At 38.7% G+C, this 17,647-nt stretch overlaps 1 protein-coding gene and 1 long non-coding RNA gene across 3 annotated transcripts; one reads left to right on the top strand and one right to left on the bottom strand.

Moving 5' to 3' along the window:
• Window positions 1-2,527: 2,527 nt before the first annotated feature.
• LOC118746263 (glycylpeptide N-tetradecanoyltransferase) lies at window positions 2,528-4,833 on the top strand. Its single transcript, XM_036480099.1, has 3 exons — window positions 2,528-2,842; window positions 3,060-3,712; window positions 4,132-4,833. The coding sequence occupies exons 1-3, from the start codon at window positions 2,629-2,631 to the stop codon at window positions 4,696-4,698; spliced, it is 1,434 nt and encodes a 477-aa protein (XP_036335992.1). The 5' UTR covers window positions 2,528-2,628; the 3' UTR covers window positions 4,699-4,833.
• Window positions 4,834-14,188: 9,355 nt separating this feature from the next.
• LOC118746451 lies at window positions 14,189-14,652 on the bottom strand. Of its 2 annotated transcripts, XR_004993849.1 has the most exons (4): window positions 14,603-14,652; window positions 14,473-14,544; window positions 14,335-14,411; window positions 14,189-14,269 (listed from the first exon to the last, which is right to left on the bottom strand). It is a non-coding gene; the product is annotated as an uncharacterized LOC118746451 (long non-coding RNA). The 2 variants fall into 2 exon arrangements; XR_004993848.1 differs by having other exon boundaries at window positions 14,216-14,411.
• Between the last annotated feature and the right edge of the window lie 2,995 nt (window positions 14,653-17,647).

The following is a 17,647-nucleotide window of genomic DNA, read 5'->3' as shown; positions in this document are numbered from 1 at the left end:
TTTTTTTATATTTTGATATTTTTAGTCATTCAAATTTTTTTTCGTGCAACCCGGCGGGAGTTGAACGCAAAAGTTGCCTGAAAAATCGCCTCGTGCGAAAGCCCCATTACGCCACTTCTCATTTGACGATGTAGATCACGTTCCCTATCTCAGTCGTTCAGTAGCTGCGTGCTCTGAGTTCGTCCGGCACCAATCGCCAACTGCGGCTGTGCAAGCCAGTGTTGAATATTTTCCCCAGAACATAAAAAGTGCGACATCAAAGAATTCGAAACAATCGAGCCATAACCGCGAAAGAAACGTAAGCTCCAAATTTTTTTATTTGCCGTTTTTTTGTTTAATAAATATTGCATATTTTCCGCAAACAAATAGCTTCTTCATGTCCATCAACTGGCAAACAAATACAACAAAAAAAAAGCTGAAAGTGGACCATCCATTCTCGAGTTATGCGCCATCTGACGTACGCAAGTTTGGTATAAACATAGAAATATTTATTTTTAATAACAATAGGGGGTTATATTCGATGTAAATAAGCTTGTTTAAATTAAATAATTAAATCAAATTCGTTTTTGTTTTAAAATACCACCATTCACTATTATCCACACGTTTTTATAGAATTTAGCTCCCATTTTAGGAAGTGTGATTGAATTCTTCCCCTTTTTCTTCTGCTTCCAAAAACCATCCCTGTGGGTGGGAGTGCCAAATTTTAGAAAAAAGCTACTTACAAAACCTTTAATAATTGAATCATGCAAGGGAGTACCGGTATAGCAAAAACAAAAAGTACAAACAAATTATACCACCTTCATCCAAGGAGAATTTATATAAGGAGCGTTTCCGTACAAAATTAATCATCTGTGTCGCAAGGTGGGAAATTTTGCAACAAATGCGAAATTTGCAAAAACTTTGCGAGTTTTCATGAATCCTACTATTCAGCCTTATCATGAGTTTAATTTTTCCCGAACCGGTTCGCTTTTCACTCTTGGTTTCCATGGTTTTACTCATGAACCAAAAATACAAGATCACGCCTTCTTAGTAAGTAGCCCGTTATAATCGCATTTAGGAAAAAAATTGGGCGACTTTGACATTAGCCGTTTGTTTACATTTGTTCGTTGCTTACAATTTGGTGGTGGCTTTTTACTGCAATTTTCTTAATTTTCGCTTGTGACAACGTGTGCACACATAAGGTAAAGAATAATTTAACACAACGACATGATTTATAGAATAATTTGCATAATAAAAATGATTATTCATGCGTTCAACAATTACGCGGTTTTTGTTTGTTCTCTTCGTTGTTTACTTCTTACAACAAAGATGGCGTCGAGATTTCAACAGCTAGAAAATAACTTTTTTCTTTTTTTCGGGAAGGCGTGATCTTGTGTCTTTCGTTCGTGGGTTTTACTATGGGCGATCTTTTGTTCTTAGTCGCATAAGAAGTAAATCAAAAAGTGAGCTGTTTATATCCTGAGTGCAAAAGCATGAAACATATTTGCAAGGGGACGGATGTAAAGTTTTTTCAGTTTCCTGCAATACCCCACATCCGCGAGGAATGGCTGAAAACATGCAGATCGAGCGAAGATGTATGTATTGCCTAAGGTGCCGTACGACTGCTCAACACATTTTTCAAGGGAGGACATTTCGGTTTCGAAGACGATCGCAAGCCTAAGCCAAAGTGCTGTGCCGAAGTTTAAAATGTAAGCATTGCTTATGGCCCTCCGCACATTGGACTGCTCAGTCCGCCTAAAACCGGATGTGTGTGGGAAAGAGGAGGAAGAGAGTGCGAGTTTACCTCGTCCATTTCCATGAACCAATTAGAACAGATCTGACCGGCTGAGAAGCAGCCATTTGTAATAGCAATTGAGAAAAAAGTGTGTGACGTTCGTAATTTTGAAGCTTGCTATTTCTGTTTTGCATCTTTCTTTATGTGTATTTTGTCGGTGGTTTATTTCAGTGATTTTTAAGCGATTTTCAATAAATTTTTTGTGCAAATGTAATTAAAATGAAGTGCGCGGTGATTGGTGGCAAAAACACGTACAAAATAATAATTTGGTTAGCACAAACATGTGCTGCAAAATTTCTTGCATTTTTTCTTTATGCTTCGTCTTCATATTCTTTGTTTACTTTTCAAAGAAAATAGCATGGCGCCGAAATTACAAACGTCAGCCAGAAAATTCCTTTTTTCTTTTGCTTCATCTTGTCAGATCTTGTGTAGTTGGATCATGGTGGCAGTCAAAGAATGTAAATCTATAAGAGGAGACAACACGTTATAATTGTAGCTAGTGTGAACATCAGGAGCGTGCCTTCCCTTTTCATCCAATCACAAAACCCATTTGGGCAAAAGAGAAAGCACGCTCCTGATGTTCCCACTCGTTACAATTATAACGTGTTGTCTCTTCTTATAGATTTACGTTCTTTGTGGCAGTGTATACTCCGCTTAATGTGGGGATGTTCCTTGATTGTGAACTATCATGAGTGTAAATGAATTTGCAATTAAAGGAAGAAGAAGTTTGACTTTTGCAAATTTCTATTTTGAAGTGAGTCATTCTTTGTCATTTGGATTTACGCGTAAAGGGTGCAAAAGTAGATTGGCAGGACTGGATCATTTTGCCTTTGGAGCTGAAAACAAAATTTGCAATGCCCAATAACGATAAAGAGCCAGAAAATATACAGAAAACCAATGAGCGTAATGCAAATGCGATAGAAAGCACACAAGCCGTAGCCGCTGCAACTGAGGCATTAATTGCTGCAGCTGTAGCCGGCAGCAAATCAGCCCCGAACACCGCCAGCAAGGATTCTGGATCGGAAGATGGTGAAAGAAAACGTGCTGATGTGAAATCAACTTCGGCAGGTTGGCCCATATTAAATTTATTTTTGCGGCTAAAGATTCGAAAACGAATCATATACGTACATACACGTTAGCCATGTCATTTACAATAATACTTATATTCCATTATTATTGCGGTTCTGGGAACACATGATTCAATTATTATAATTATTGAATCATGCTGTGAACACAAAAGTTGACAATCCTTATTTTTTATTTCATTTCTGAAATTTTATTTTAGGATTACTCAGAAATCAGGGATTGCTGCAGGTGCTCTCGGAAGTTGCAGCAGCTGGTAGGCAATCAAAGCAATTTGCATTCTGGTCCACGCAGCCAGTTCCCAAACTGAATGAAGACATCACCACAAATGAGTGTATCGAACCTGATAAAGATGTTTCGGAGATTCGGCCTGATCCATACACCTTGCCAGAGGGGTTCAAGTGGGATACTCTTGATTTGAATAGTGCAGCCGATTTAACCGAACTGTATACTTTATTAAATGAGAACTATGTGGAGGATGACGACGCTATGTTTCGCTTTGATTATCAACCCGAATTTCTCAAGTGGTCTTTGCAGCCACCTGGATGGAGGCGAGATTGGCATGTGGGCGTCCGCGTTGTGAAGTCGGGCCGCCTTGTTGGATTTATATCTGCAATTCCCAGCAAATTGCGTTGTTATGACAAAGTGATCAAAACGGTTGAGATAAACTTTTTATGTGTTCATAAAAAGTTGCGTAGCAAACGAGTTGCACCTGTACTCATACGTGAGATTACTCGTCGAGTAAATTTGACGGGAATTTTCCAAGCAGCGTACACAGCGGGAGTGGTTTTACCCAAACCCGTGGCAACATGCCGCTACTGGCATCGATCACTAAATCCCAAGAAACTTGTTGAGGTAAAAACAAATCAATGTTTTAATATTATTGGTTATTTGAAAATTTGTAAAACTGATTTTAGTCATGTATGTACCTACTCCGCTGAGCTATTATCAGTTTGATAACAAAAGCACTTATGTATTATTTAATTAACTTCATTTATATCGCTTTTTGACTAAAATAATACCACAATGATGCATAATATACATATATTGTGTCAAAATTTCGTGCTAGATTAAAAACTTTAAGCGCGTCTTCTGAAAACCCCTTTTTTAATTGTTGTTGTGTATTAAAAAAAAAAATACTTATTCTAAACATCGCAAAAGTTTTTTATAAACCAAAACAGGTTATTGAAATGTTTAATTTTATTCATTTTTAACAAATCTGTTAATGGAAGTTCATAATTTTTTTCAATAATTTTTATTTTTATTTTTTTCAGGTAAAATTTTCGCACCTAGCGCGTAATATGACCATGCAACGAACCATCAAACTGTACAAATTACCCGATCAACCGAAAACCAAAGGATATCGTCGTATCCTACCCAAGGATATGGACAAGGCGCAGAAGCTACTTGAAGAGTACCTCAAGAAGTTCTCATTGAGCCCTGTTTTTTCCAAAGAAGAATTCCGTCACTGGTTTACGCCGAAAGAAGGTATCATCGACTGTTTCATTGTTGAAGATGAACATGGGTACATCACGGACATGACCAGTTATTACTGCTTGCCATCTTCTGTGATGCATCACCCTGTACATAAGACTGTACGCGCTGCCTATTCTTTCTACAATGTGTCTACAAAGACACCATGGTTAGAATTGATGAACGATGCTCTGATCTCAGCTAAGAATATTAGCTTGGACGTTTTCAATGCACTTGATTTAATGGAGAATAAGAATTTTTTGTTTCCCCTGAAATTCGGTACTGGTGATGGCAATCTACAATATTACCTATACAATTGGCGCTGTCCAGCTATGAAGCCGGAAGATGTGGCGCTTATTTTGATGTAGTCTCTATGAGCTAAAATAAACATTATAAATGCTGTAAACGACATTTTAAAACTCAAAATTTAGCACGTCACACAAATAGAAAAAAATAAAGATCCCAGTACTATCACTACTTCCGCCACGATAAAAGTAATACAATTCAGCACTTGGATTCTGTGTGCAAACATGATGACTACAATAGATAGTATTGCTAAACTGTAGCACAATGGCACTGTCGGCGTTTTAAGGTGGATAAATCTCTTCTAAATGTGTGCTCGAGGGGTAGCAGCTAAGTAATATGTACATACATATGTATGTATCTACAGTGGCGGTCAAAAATAGATGAATGATTTATAAAAATATATAAAAAAAAATTTGGCTTAAAAAATATTGTAAATATTAAAAACGAAACACCATTCATTCATTTTTGACCGCCATTGTATACTATAGTTTCTATAGCACTAGCAATCATGGGCGTAGCCAGAACGAAATTTAGGGGGCCCACCCATACAAAAAAAAAATATTCAAAACCAATAACTTACTATTGTTTATTATAGCTTAAAATTATTATAACCAATAGAGGTATGTTGTACAAAAACACATAAACAGAAGTTCACAAAAGTTAATATAAAACTATTCGTCGATCGAAAGCCTAAAGAGACTTTAACCCAAACTAAACTTCCCACCGTCATGTACAGTTCCCCTGGTTCCACCGTCAAGGATTTCGTCGGGATTATAACACTGTGTGACTGCTAGAGTTATAGATCTATTCTCTTCTTCTTATTTGGCGCTGAATCGCCTAAGCCATTTTCACCGGGTTCAATAAAGCACGCCAGTCGTATATTTTCTGTGCCAACTGAGACCAATTGGAAATGCCGAGTGAAGCCAAGTCCTTCTCCACCTGGTCTTTCAATCTCAGTGGTCTTCCTCTGCTACCACCAGCGGGTTCCGAGTTGAATACTTTCAGAGCTAGAGCGGCGGCGTCCATTCGAACAACATGGCCAAGCCATCGGAGCCGCTGTATTTTAATTCGCTGCACTATGTCCATGTCGTTGTAAAGCTCATACAGCTCATCATTCCATCGTCTGCGATAAATCTTCCGCAAAATCTCTCTCGGATACTCCAAGAGCAGCTTCATCAGAAGTTGTTGTTGTTGTAGCGGCTACAACACCCCGCCCAGATCGGTTGATATCTCAGTCGTTGTCGTCGAGTTCCACTAACGGCAGCCCCAAGAAGCGTGCAGCCTCTACGGGGTCGGTCCACAGGGACAACGTCGTTAGTCGTCTCTCCGCATGCCGGCACTCATTTGGCACATCCTCATTTAGTCTACTCAGGTATGAGTTTAACCTGCTGCAGTAGCCAGAGCGAAGTTGGTATATTGTTGTTCTTGTCTCCCGAGGCAGATGGAGCTCCGTCGCGTCAATGTCCGGTGTTTGTATGCCTAGAACGGCATTCACAGGTCTAGAGTCTACATAACTCGAGACTGAGTCCTCAACAGGCAGGTTTCCCCGGTTTGAGCAGTGGGACCACTCTCCCCACCTTCCAGATGTCCGGGATGATGAGAGGGGCCATAGACAAATTGAGGACCTCCGTTAGGTACGCTACTCCCGAAGGACCCAAATTTTTCAGCATCAGCATGCATATTCCGTCGGGACCCATGGCTTTGGAGGCTTTCGCCTTCCCGATGGCCACCTGAACTTCACCGCAAGTGAAAGCAAAGGGGGCACAATTTGTTGGCAGTTTGTGCAGCCTTCTGGTCACTCGACGCTTGGTTTTGTCCACCGGAGGATGCAGTATGAACTGCCGGCTAAAGTAGCTCGCGCATCGCTCCGGGTCCGACGAGGCATGGTCGCCGAAAGAAATTTCGACTCTGTCGTCGTGCTTCGTCGGGTTGGACAGTGACCTTACGGTTGACCAAAGCTTACTCACACCAGAGGTGAAGTTACAGGTCTTGAGATGTTCTTCCCACTTCTTCCGCTTATGTACGTTCACTAGTTACCGAATCTGCGCGTTGAGATCCCTGATACGGGGATCTCCGGGATCGGCCTGACGAAGGCTGTCACGCTCATCGGCTAGAACAGCCGCTTCGGCAGGAAAATTTGGACGTGAGTCCGTGATGCATCCTGCCGGTACGAAGCGGGCTGCAGCAGCAGTGACAGCCCTGCGGAACTTACGTTCACCAAGGTGGACGTCGGTTGGGGAGAGCAGCGAAGGTGTTTTCAGTAAATTCCGCGAAGCCTTTCCAATCAGCTTTGGAGAAGTTGATATATGTTCGGTGCTCTGCGGAAGCAAAGTCGGTTGGTTTATCGATCGAGATGACTATGGGCAGATGGTCTGATGCCAAAGTCAGCATAGGTCGCCATGACATGCTGTTTATCAGACCAGCGCTGACTATTGTTATGTCTGGCGAGCTGCAGCAGCTGCCCATAATCCTGGTGGGTGCGTCGACGTTCATTGTGCAGAATGTCGAATCGTCTATCTGCTCAGCCAAATCGGTTCCCCTACGATCGTTTGACAGGCTTCATTGCCAAAGGTCGTGGTGCGCATTAAACTCACCTACAACCATCCGGTTTTCACCTCTGAGGAGCGCACCTATATCAGGGAGATATCCTGCCGGGCAGCAGGTGACAGGGGGTATGTGTACGTTGAATATTTCGAGCTCAACATCGCCTGACCGGATAGCAATACCCTGACATTCTAGAGTGGTATCCCTGCGGTCGATGTCTGCTTCGATAAGACGATACTGCACGGTGTGGTGCGTGATGAACGCTAAGCCACCACCATTATCTCGCTCGCGATCTCGACGGTGCACGTTATACCCGGCGCAATTCCACAATGTTGAATTTCTGTGCAACTTCGTCTCTTGGGCAGCAGCTATTAATATACCATGCCTTCCCATAAACACGGTTATCTCCTCGATCTTGCTCTGAAGCCCGTAGCAGTTAAATTGAAGGAGTTTCATGTGGTTCGGGAGACGTGTGGTAATGCGGGCAGTGAGAGATGTGTGTGGCCGTGACGCCGTTGGCTGTGTGCGCTGCTGAGGTGGTTGCCGCCCTGTGGTGGTGGTGGGTGGCGTCGCGGTTGAGGTTTGCGACCGTGCTGCACAACATGGGCACTCGGAGTTCCTCGTCCAATCTCGCGTGGTGCGCAGACCTGAACATGCCCTAAAGTGGCACCAGCCAAGGCAGGTGTTGCACTTGACTGATGTCACATTACGGAATATCCTGATCTGACATACCGTGCAAATTGTAGGAGGAACCAAGAGTTGTTGGCGGCGGTGTGTGGGTGGTGGTGCGGTTGTGTGTGTTCTGTGGTCTGTCGCGGTTGTGGTGTGGTCTATTGTGTTGTTATGTTGTTGTACTGTGGTGTTTGTGTGGGACTGCTCAGGTGGACTGGGGTTAGCCGTGGAGGCTGCTCTGTTTGAGCAGCAGGGGGCCACAAACGACGTGGGCCACTGCCGATATGTCCGTAGCCCTGAGCAGACTCTGAGGTGACTCCACCCCTCGCAAGCATTGCACTTGACTGAGGTGGAGTTGTGGTGTAGTCGTCTCTGGCATACACAGCAGGTGTAGGTTTCTGGCCCTGGGTTTGACTCGATGCCAGCCCTGAGTAGAAGGAAACGTAGCGAATGCAGCGCTATGGACGAACAACTTCTGAGATACTTCGCCGACCTAAACGGGGTTAGATCGCCGAAACAACAGCCCTTGGTCGGGTAAAACCCGAGTCATTCCGGTACGTAGAACCGGCTGTCGTGGGAATGTTCAGATGTTGTCATTGTCGTCCATGCTTCTGCGCCATATAACAGCACGGGCATGATGAGTTACTTATAGAGTGTGGTTTTCGTATGTCGAGAATGGACTCTACTCCTGAATTGACTACTCAGTCCGAAGCAGCACGTAGCAAAAGTGATTCTGCATTGGATTTCCATGCTGACATTATTATCGGTGCTAATGCTGGTTCCCAAGTAAACGAAATTCTCCACTTTCTTGAAATTATAACTGTCAACAGTAACGTGGGTGTCAAGGCGCGAATGTACTGACAGGAGATACTTCGTCTTGTCCTCGTTTACCACCAGACCCATTGGCTTTGGTTCCTTATCCAACTTGGAAAAGGCAGAACAGACTTCGCCGTTATTGTTACCGATGATGACGATGTCATCGGAATAAGCCAGCAATTATACGCCCTTGTAGTAAATTTTTCCTGAGCGGTTCAGTTCTGCAGCTCTTATTATCTTCTGAAACATCAGATTAAAGAAGTCACATGAAAGGGAGACGCCCTGTCTGAAACCCCGTTTGGTGGCGAACGGCTCGGAGATTTCTTTCCCAATTCTGACGGAGCTGGTGGTATTGCTCAACGTCAGTTTACACAGCCGTATTAGTTTTGAGGAGATGCCAAATGCAGACAGCGGCGTATAGGCAACTCCTTTTAGTGCTGTCGAAAGCGGCTTTAAAGTCGACAAATAGGTGGTGAGTGTCGATCCTTTTCTCGCGGGTCTTTTCCAAGATTTCGCGTATGAATGTCTGGTCTATGCTGGATTTTCCAGGTCTAAAGCCATACTGATAAGACCTAATCAGTTCATTGACGGTGGGCTTCAGTCTTTCACACAATACCCTCGATAAGACCTTGTAACCTATGCTTAGAAGGCTGATTCCGCGGTAGTTGGCTGGCATAGCGGAGTCGCTTTTCTTGTGGATTGGGCAGAGCGCACTTGAATTTCAGTCGTCGGGTATGCACTTTATTAGCTCCTTGCCATCGTTATTAAATAGCTCGGCTGACAGGTCGTCATAGTCAGGCGCTGGGATATCGACTACATCGTCATCGAATGGGGACTCGGGTTCATCTTCTTCACTTCTTTTAGTGCTTCTGACATTCAAAAGGATCGAAAAGTGTTCCCTCCATAATTTAAGTACGTTCTGGACATCGGTCACCAGATCGCCATTGTTGTTCTTACAAGAGTTCGCCCTGGTCTTAAAACTTTCCGTAAGTCGCCTAACCGCCCTTTTAAGCTCTCCACACTCAGGTATTTCGGCCTCTCTCTTCTTACTGCGGCAAATACGTCTCGCTTCCCTCTTCAGCTTCCTATCACGGTCCCACATGGATCGCGTTGCGATCATTTTAATTAAATATGAATAAAAAAATTACTGAAAATCGCTTCAAAATCTCTGAAATAATCCACCACCAAAATGCACATAAAGAAATAAATGTAAACAACAAAACAGAAACAGCAAGCTTCAAAATTACGAACGTCACATACTTTTTTCTCAAACTCAATTGCAAATAGGGTTGCCAGATTTTTTATGCGCGAAATCAGTACATTAGACGTTTTCATGCTAAAAAAATCAGTACTTTTCAGTACATTTTTATTCAAAGCAAAATTATGAATGTAAGTAACAGAAAATAATTCAAAACGCCTCAGTTCTTGTTTTTAACAATATTTTGGTATATAAATAAAATATAGTTCATAAAAAATAAAAGTGTTATTCATTTTAACATTATTCATAGGAGTCAATAAATTATTTTATATTTGTGACTTTTTGAATAGCAATAACGCTGTACGGCAAAATCAACTTTTTTTCTGGGTATTGGACCAAACTAATTTTTTTTAAGAGATTGAGTCATAGGTAAAAAAGTAATTTCTCCGTTTTTCGAAGTTAGCCGAGATATGGGCCTTCGAAGTTCGAAATTGGACCTTTGGTAAAAAATTATTTTTAATTACTGTATGTAAACTACTAAAAAAAGTAAAAACATAGTCGTGGTACGCCCTTATTTAAACGATATATAGCTTTTTGTATGTTACAGGTGCTATAAAGGGGTCAAAGGTCGGGTTTTTGAAAAAATAAAAACCTTCTATTTAAAACAAGTTTGAACTGATTTAAAAAAAATTAATATCGTCGTAAGCGTGATTAAACCCGCTTTCTTCTGATATGCAATTCGTATACTTCGTATGTATGAGAAAAAACATTTATAAGGAAAAAATACCTTTTTTTATAAAAAAAAAATATTTTAAACAAAAACGCCATACGGGTTCACTAGTAGTTCATAAAATATAAAAATGTTATTTATTTTAACATGAGTGTACACATCATCGTACGCAGGAGCCAATAAATTATTTTATATTTATGACATTTTTGAATAGCAATATTGAGATCATTCCCATTTTCAGTGTTTGAATAGTCAACGAATTCTATACATTTCATTTTAAAATTACTTTTAATTTGAAGCTCACTTTCAAAAATTTTAATTAGAAGCCGGTTTCTCTCTTTGCGCCAGGAAACAAACTTTATTCTTAAGATCCTCTCATACTGTAAAAAAGTACCACTTTTTAAGGAGTTCATCTATATTTCCCCATGGCTTAAATAATTTTTCAACTACGCAAAAACTGTGAAAAACTAAGAATTCCCTAAAAAGAGTATCTAACTCTATGCCTTGTATGCAAAACTCTTTTACAAAGTCAGTAAATTGAGAAAAAGGAGTTGTAAGTTATAGGCAAAAGCCATTCGAGTATTGAAATTTATTGTTATTAAACTGAAAGTTATTTTCGAGGAAACTAACAACACTCGACAAAAATTTAAGCCTTTTTTTTAAATAATTTAAGCTCCATCATATTATCGCAACTGGTACGTAACGACCCGGCGATATGCCCATAAAACGATTGATCTTTTTGTTGTATTAATTTCTTGGGCATATCAAACATTATCCAAAACATGTCAACTATAATTAAATTATATTCTTCTTATTTTTTACAGTAAAGTTTAAGGTAGTTATGTAAAAACCTTAAGAAAATACTAAAGTATTTTGTTTGAACAGAAAATTCAGTACAAATCACCCAACCGACGTTAGCATCCCATTTGTGAAAATATTAAGATTTTTGTATTGCAATCGATAGTTCGTCGATTGTTCTTTAATGTTCGTCCATTTTTAACGTTTGTTCGTTAGCCAACAATTTATAATTCATTTTTCAATTTTCACTTTACGTAATTCCTGAAGTTAGCACCCGCAACAGATTATTTTGGGTTAATTATTATTGCAATCGATAGTTCGTCGTTTGTTCTTCATTGTTCGTCCATTTTTAACGTTTGTTCCTAAGCCAAACATTTATAAATAATTTTTTACATTTTACGGTTCCTGCTTTTAGCACCCCAAATGTAAGAATTTCATTATTTTCATTTGTTAACTGTGATAAATCGTTTGTTCGTCGTTAGTTCGTCGTTTCCTCATCCCTAAAATCGAGCAAAAGTCGTTAATAAATTCATCATTTTTACTTTACGTTAAACATTACGTAAGAGTTTAAACAATAATTGGAATTGGGGCCGATGAGCTAAAAAAAAAGTAAGCGTGGACCGCCCTCTTTTCCTGATTTTAACGGCATATTTTTTTTTGTGCAAATTATCAGGGGCGGCGCTAAGGGGGCTAACGTGAAATTTTCAACATTTTTAAAAGCTTATATTTCGAAAACTATTGCACCGATTTTAAAACTATGGACACAGTTGGAAAAGTGATTGAAGGACCTTTCATTCGATATATATTTGTGTATATAATTTATACATATTTTGAGAAAAAGTACAAAAACCTAATTATGGCAGTTTTTTTTATAAAAATGTATGTTTTTCGTAAAAAAATACGTAATTAACTATATTAACAAATATGATTATCAGAAACAGCACAAAAATATCTTTAATTTGATGTATGACTTGTAACAAAAAATTCTTCTGCACATTATATTTGTTTAAATATATATTAAAATATCGTTTTATATGAAAAAGAAAAAGCGCCACAGGCAACAATTTGGAATAAAAAATCCCGCGATGTTTTATTCCAAATTTTCATTAGCTGTATAGTAAACTATCGTTTTATATAAAAACTTAAAAAAACACGGCAGGTATATATTAAAGTATGCTTTTATATAAAAAAAAAGAAAAAAGCGCCGCAGGAGAAAATTTGGAATAAAAAATCGGAACAACGTCGTCTTCGTATAACTCAAGGCATAACAAGGTAGAAGTGATTTCGACATTTCTCTCTTTTGAACTGCGACTAATATGTCAACTCTTAACCCTATACTATTAAAAATTTTAATTTTTTTAATATAAATTTTCAATTGTGAGCTGTGCGACTGATTTTAAATACAGAATAAAATGAAAAAGAATTACGGGCGGTATGTTGTGTTTGACTAGAGCCAGGACAACAAACTTGTGCGTTATTTTAAAACTCCGAAGTATCAATACTTCATTAGGAGACTCTTCACGTGTGCGCGAAGACCATTTTAGTGCCAGTGACTTTATTTGTTGCCCATCGCAGACGGGTATTTCTTAAGGCCAATGTGAAAAAAATGATGGAAACAAATGTATACGTGTGATTTTTTATCTTCTTTCAACTTATGAATTTTATGGCCTTATTTAAAATATAGCTGAACTGCTTACTCCACCGTATCTCGACAGTGAACGATGACGTAGATACCTATCACGGCTGATCCATCAAACTTGATTTACAGACTTGTCACTACTGATTAATGAAATTTGATGTATGAACATATCACAGTTGACCGATCACACCTGATGTATAGACCCATCATGACTGATAAATCATATTTGATGTGCAATCCTATCACAGGTAAGCAATCATGCTTGATGCACATACCCATCATAGTTGATCCTAATATTTAAAAAAATTTAATACATACATTAATTTTCACTTCACATTTATTACATATGTATGTACATACATACGTTTTTAAATTAATTAGAAGAAATTAAATTATACAAAACTTAAAAGGCATATTATTTCAAAATAGTTTAAACTTAAGGCAGAAGATACTAAAAGATAAAAAAGGTTAATTTTGTTTCCCCTTTTTTAAATATTTTTTTTGTTGAACGCGATGGTGGCTCAGTTCCACCGCCTTTCGCACACTTCTTTCGAAGTTGAGGGCCCCTTGTTTCTGGAATACATCTGAAATGAAATGCAAAAAGATATCTTATAAAAATAGCTTTTCTTTGGTAGATTAAAGAAAGTACCTCGCAGAATATTATTAATAATATTAAGTTTATGAAGCGCCTGTTTCTCCAATGTCCCGTCCCAATTGTAGTTGTGAAGCAGGTCATCCGTGAAGATGCCGCGAATGACAGTGCCGACATCTTCTGATGTCCCCTTCATTTTGTTCAAATACGAAGTCTATAAAAAAGATAATAAATTTATATGGGTATAATATAACAACAATGAGTGTTACCATTGCTTGGGCAAACTCTTGAACCTGAAGCCTTTCTTCCACATTCAGCACCCCAGTGGTAGTTGCTAATGGGAGCATGCTGGTGACATCGTTCATGAACGTGTCCTCCAACTCTCCCATCAGGCGGCAAACGGACATCTCAATTTTTCTAACCGCCACCTTACACTCTCTTAGCGCCTTCGTCTGAGCCATCGCCTCCGGGTTCTTTTCGATCTGGTGAAAATGTTTTACATTAATAAACGTGTAGGAGTAAAATTACCACATTCTTACACATATATTTCTTTTCTCTAGCTTCTTAGCTATCTCCTCTTGGTTGGTTACAATACTAGCCAATCCCTGGCTAAGAATGGCTTGATTTTGTATTACAGTCGTTTGCTTAAGTATGAGAAGTATTTTTACAATGAGAAAATACATTTATCAAAAACAGAAACGCAAATTACATTTTCCTCTAACTTTGCCAGCCGTGCGTTGGACTCCTTTTGCCCATTCAGGACTTCCCTCAAAGCTTTCAGAATATCTTAAACGAAAATATCAAATAAATAATTAATTACTATAGGCGAAATTCGTATTTTGCGTACCATTTTGAGATGATGCCGATGTCTCCGGAAGCGGATCACTTAAAGCGTCATACGATTTTTTTGGCAAAATTGCTAAAAAGAAAACTAAACTGATATATATGTGTTTTTGTTTATTAATTTATTTGCTTACTGTTTTCTTGGCTATCGAAGGACTCTTCAAAAATATTGCCGGATATATCCATGTATTAAAAAATCAAGAATTGTTATTAATATTGTTATTATACTTATTTTTATTATTATTTTGTTGTCATTTTTATTATTAATATTTTTGTTAATATTTAAGAGTATTATTATTATTTTTTTTATTATTATTATTATTAGTAGTAGTTTTATTATTATATTTATTGATATTATTGCTTTTATTTTTATTATTTTTGTTTATTTTCAAGATTAATTTAAATGCAATGCTTAGATTAGTGTGCAAACTCATGAAATAGATGGTGAAGAAGGGGAATAAGAAGAAACTTGTTGCCTATAGGTATGGAAAAATATTTGAGTTCGATATCTGTAACCGGAACTACTTTGGTTTCACTACTCAATTCTCCAGCAACAACTATACCTAAACCACTAAACGACTGCAGAGGTTGCTCGAAGTAGTTTTCCGTATTTTGGAAAACTTTGCATACAAAATTCTCGGGGCTCACTTGGTCCACTACTTTGATGGGTCCTGTCTTCTTAGTGAAACCAAAGCTGTCTTTTCCTTTTTTATGGGAAATACTAAATGACCCTATTTTCGAAGCATTTCTCGAAACTGATTCAAGTCCCTGTCTTTCTTCAAGCCTAAGAAATATCTGTTGCAGAATTTGATTGGGTTTATTTATAATTTTTTTAATAGACTGCATGTAGTTCTCATATTTGTAGGCTGCAAAGGAGTCTAGTGGTCCAAATTGTTTTACGCAATCCGTTAAATGGAGAAGTCCATGGACGTTAAGGCTTACTACCTCGTCACCATATAATGTTCCGAAAAATTTTACGAAATCTTCCAAAAGCTTTTGTGAAATATCTGCGTCTCTTTGATGCGACCTTTCATTGGACAGCAGTCTTATACCGCTATGCAATAGTAGGAAGTGATAATATTGATCACTACTAATACAACCTTTCAAAACGAAAATACCGGTGTACAGCAAAAATTGCCTAAACTCGGTGGACTTCCAATTACTTATGTCATTTAAATTTCTAGGCACACGACAAAATTCCGATGGAACAAATTTAGCGACAAAATTAAATTTATTATTTATGTTAATTAAATTTGATTTCTTAATTAAGAGTTTAAGCATTTTTTTTTGTCACCCCCAAATCGACGAGATGCATGCTATCCAGGGGGAACTGCGAAACCATTCCGAACCCGGATTCCTCCAACAAACTCTTTTTGGTTTTGAATGGTTCTATGTGGTGCGCCAGATCGCGTTTAAGCTCAAATGTAGAATCTGACCTTAAACCTCTTACCTCTTTCAGAAAACACACTCTTCTATTTTTATATAGTCCTTCCTGATCGCATTTGGGACAACCATTCTTGCTATTGTGAGATACGATACCAGTCACGAATGCTCTGGATGGAGTGTCACAAACGAAGAGACGGACATTGAATCGCAACCTATTTTGGTTGGGGCCCACTTTGATGCCATTTTCTTTAAGCAACTTTACTTCTGTACAAAACTCCGCCATAAAACTATTTATATTTTCGGGCTTCTTGAAACCCGAGAAACAACCGATCATGAAAGGACTAACTTTAGGAAAGCCCACAATCGCCCCAAGGATAGGCCACAAAACTCTGTTTGAGCTTTTGAACACTTTAAGTCCATCCACACCGACATCGATTAAGACTTCTTCCTTCCCATTTAAAAATTCAAACGAAGATGAGAGAAAATACTTTTGTATTCCTAAGTATAAAAACTCTCCACTGGGAATGTTGGCAATATGAATTTTTTCCTTACTTGTGTTAAGAAGAGTTTTAGCCGATAAAGGAAAATCATTCACTCCTATCTTTCTTAAAGAATGTAATAAATCTTCTAAAACACTTTGTGATACGCTATTCCGAATTGCCCATGATTTTATCACATCGCATTTTTCATTCCTACCAATATTTCGCACAGGGTAAGAATCAGTACCCACGGAAGAGGAAGCTACAGGATCTAATTCAGTTTCCGAAGCACTGTCAGTTTCACTCCACCCACGCTCAATGAGAAATGAATCATCTGAACATATTGATGATCCGGGCTCAGGAAGCACATTTTCACCGACGCTTGGGGTAGAAAGGCAACCACTTGCGGAAGGCGATTCTGTGGGCTCAAATATTACATCTCTACCTGGCTTTAATAAAGAAGCACCCGCAGAAGTGGATGCTCCTGACTCCCAAACCAAATGACCACCATCACCTCCACTTGCAACACCATCACTTCCACTTGCAACACCATCAGCACATTGCATTTCTAATAATCTTTTAAATTTTTTCACATCGGACTCAAATGCCCTTTTTTCTTTTGTTATGCAATTTTGCAAGTGCCTTTTATTCATTTTTCTTATCTTTCTTAAATTCCGCTTCTGGTAATTCCACCTTTTTAATATTTTAATTTAATCCACGCGCGCGCTTTTGCAGCTTACTTTTCTTTGATTTCTTTTGCAACTCTGGCGAATGTATTAGTTGTTTCACTCTTGCATATACATAAAAAAATTGTAACAATGGTCTCTTTTTAACCAACGCAAAAATATTAGAAAGGTTTGCAAATGTGTTAGCATGAACCAAAAAGACAAGATCACGCGGGCAGGAGAGTAGCCCGTTAGAATCGCATTAAGGAAAAAAGTTGAACGATTTTGACATTAGCCGTTTGTTTACATTTCTTCGTTGTTTACAATTTGGTGGTGGCTTTTTACTGCAATTTTCTTCATTTTCGCTTGTGACAACGTGTGTACACATAAGATAAAGAATAATTTAACACAACGGCATGATTTTTAGAAGAATTTGCATAATAAAAATGATTTTTCATGCGTTCAACAATTTCGCGGTTTTCTCCGTTCTCTTCGTTGTTTACTTCTTACAACAAAGATGGCGTCGAGATTTCGGCAGCTTGAAAATAACTTTTTTCGTTCTTTCCTTCCCGCGTGATCTTGTGGCTTTCGTTCATGATGTGTTAGTGAGATAAATGAGAATGTGTTAGTTTCCATCACACAATTCTTG

Source organism: Rhagoletis pomonella, unplaced genomic scaffold (assembly GCF_013731165.1).
Source record: "Rhagoletis pomonella isolate Grant_MI unplaced genomic scaffold, Rhpom_1.0 Rhpom_scaffold_00010, whole genome shotgun sequence".
NCBI lineage: Eukaryota > Metazoa > Arthropoda > Insecta > Diptera > Tephritidae > Rhagoletis > Rhagoletis pomonella.
The sequence above is the reverse complement of the archived record's forward strand: the minus strand, read 5'-3'. Positions and strand labels throughout refer to the sequence as shown.

Excerpts from the sequence above, each read along its gene's own strand:
- LOC118746263 (XM_036480099.1), top strand. The coding sequence starts at position 2,629 with ATGCCCAATAACGATAAAGAGCCAGAAAATATACAGAAAACCAATGAG. Across the intron at positions 2,843-3,059 it reads TGTGAAATCAACTTCGGCAG|GATTACTCAGAAATCAGGGA; the intron begins GTTGGCCCATAT and ends ATTTTATTTTAG. Across the intron at positions 3,713-4,131 it reads ATCCCAAGAAACTTGTTGAG|GTAAAATTTTCGCACCTAGC; the intron begins GTAAAAACAAAT and ends TATTTTTTTCAG.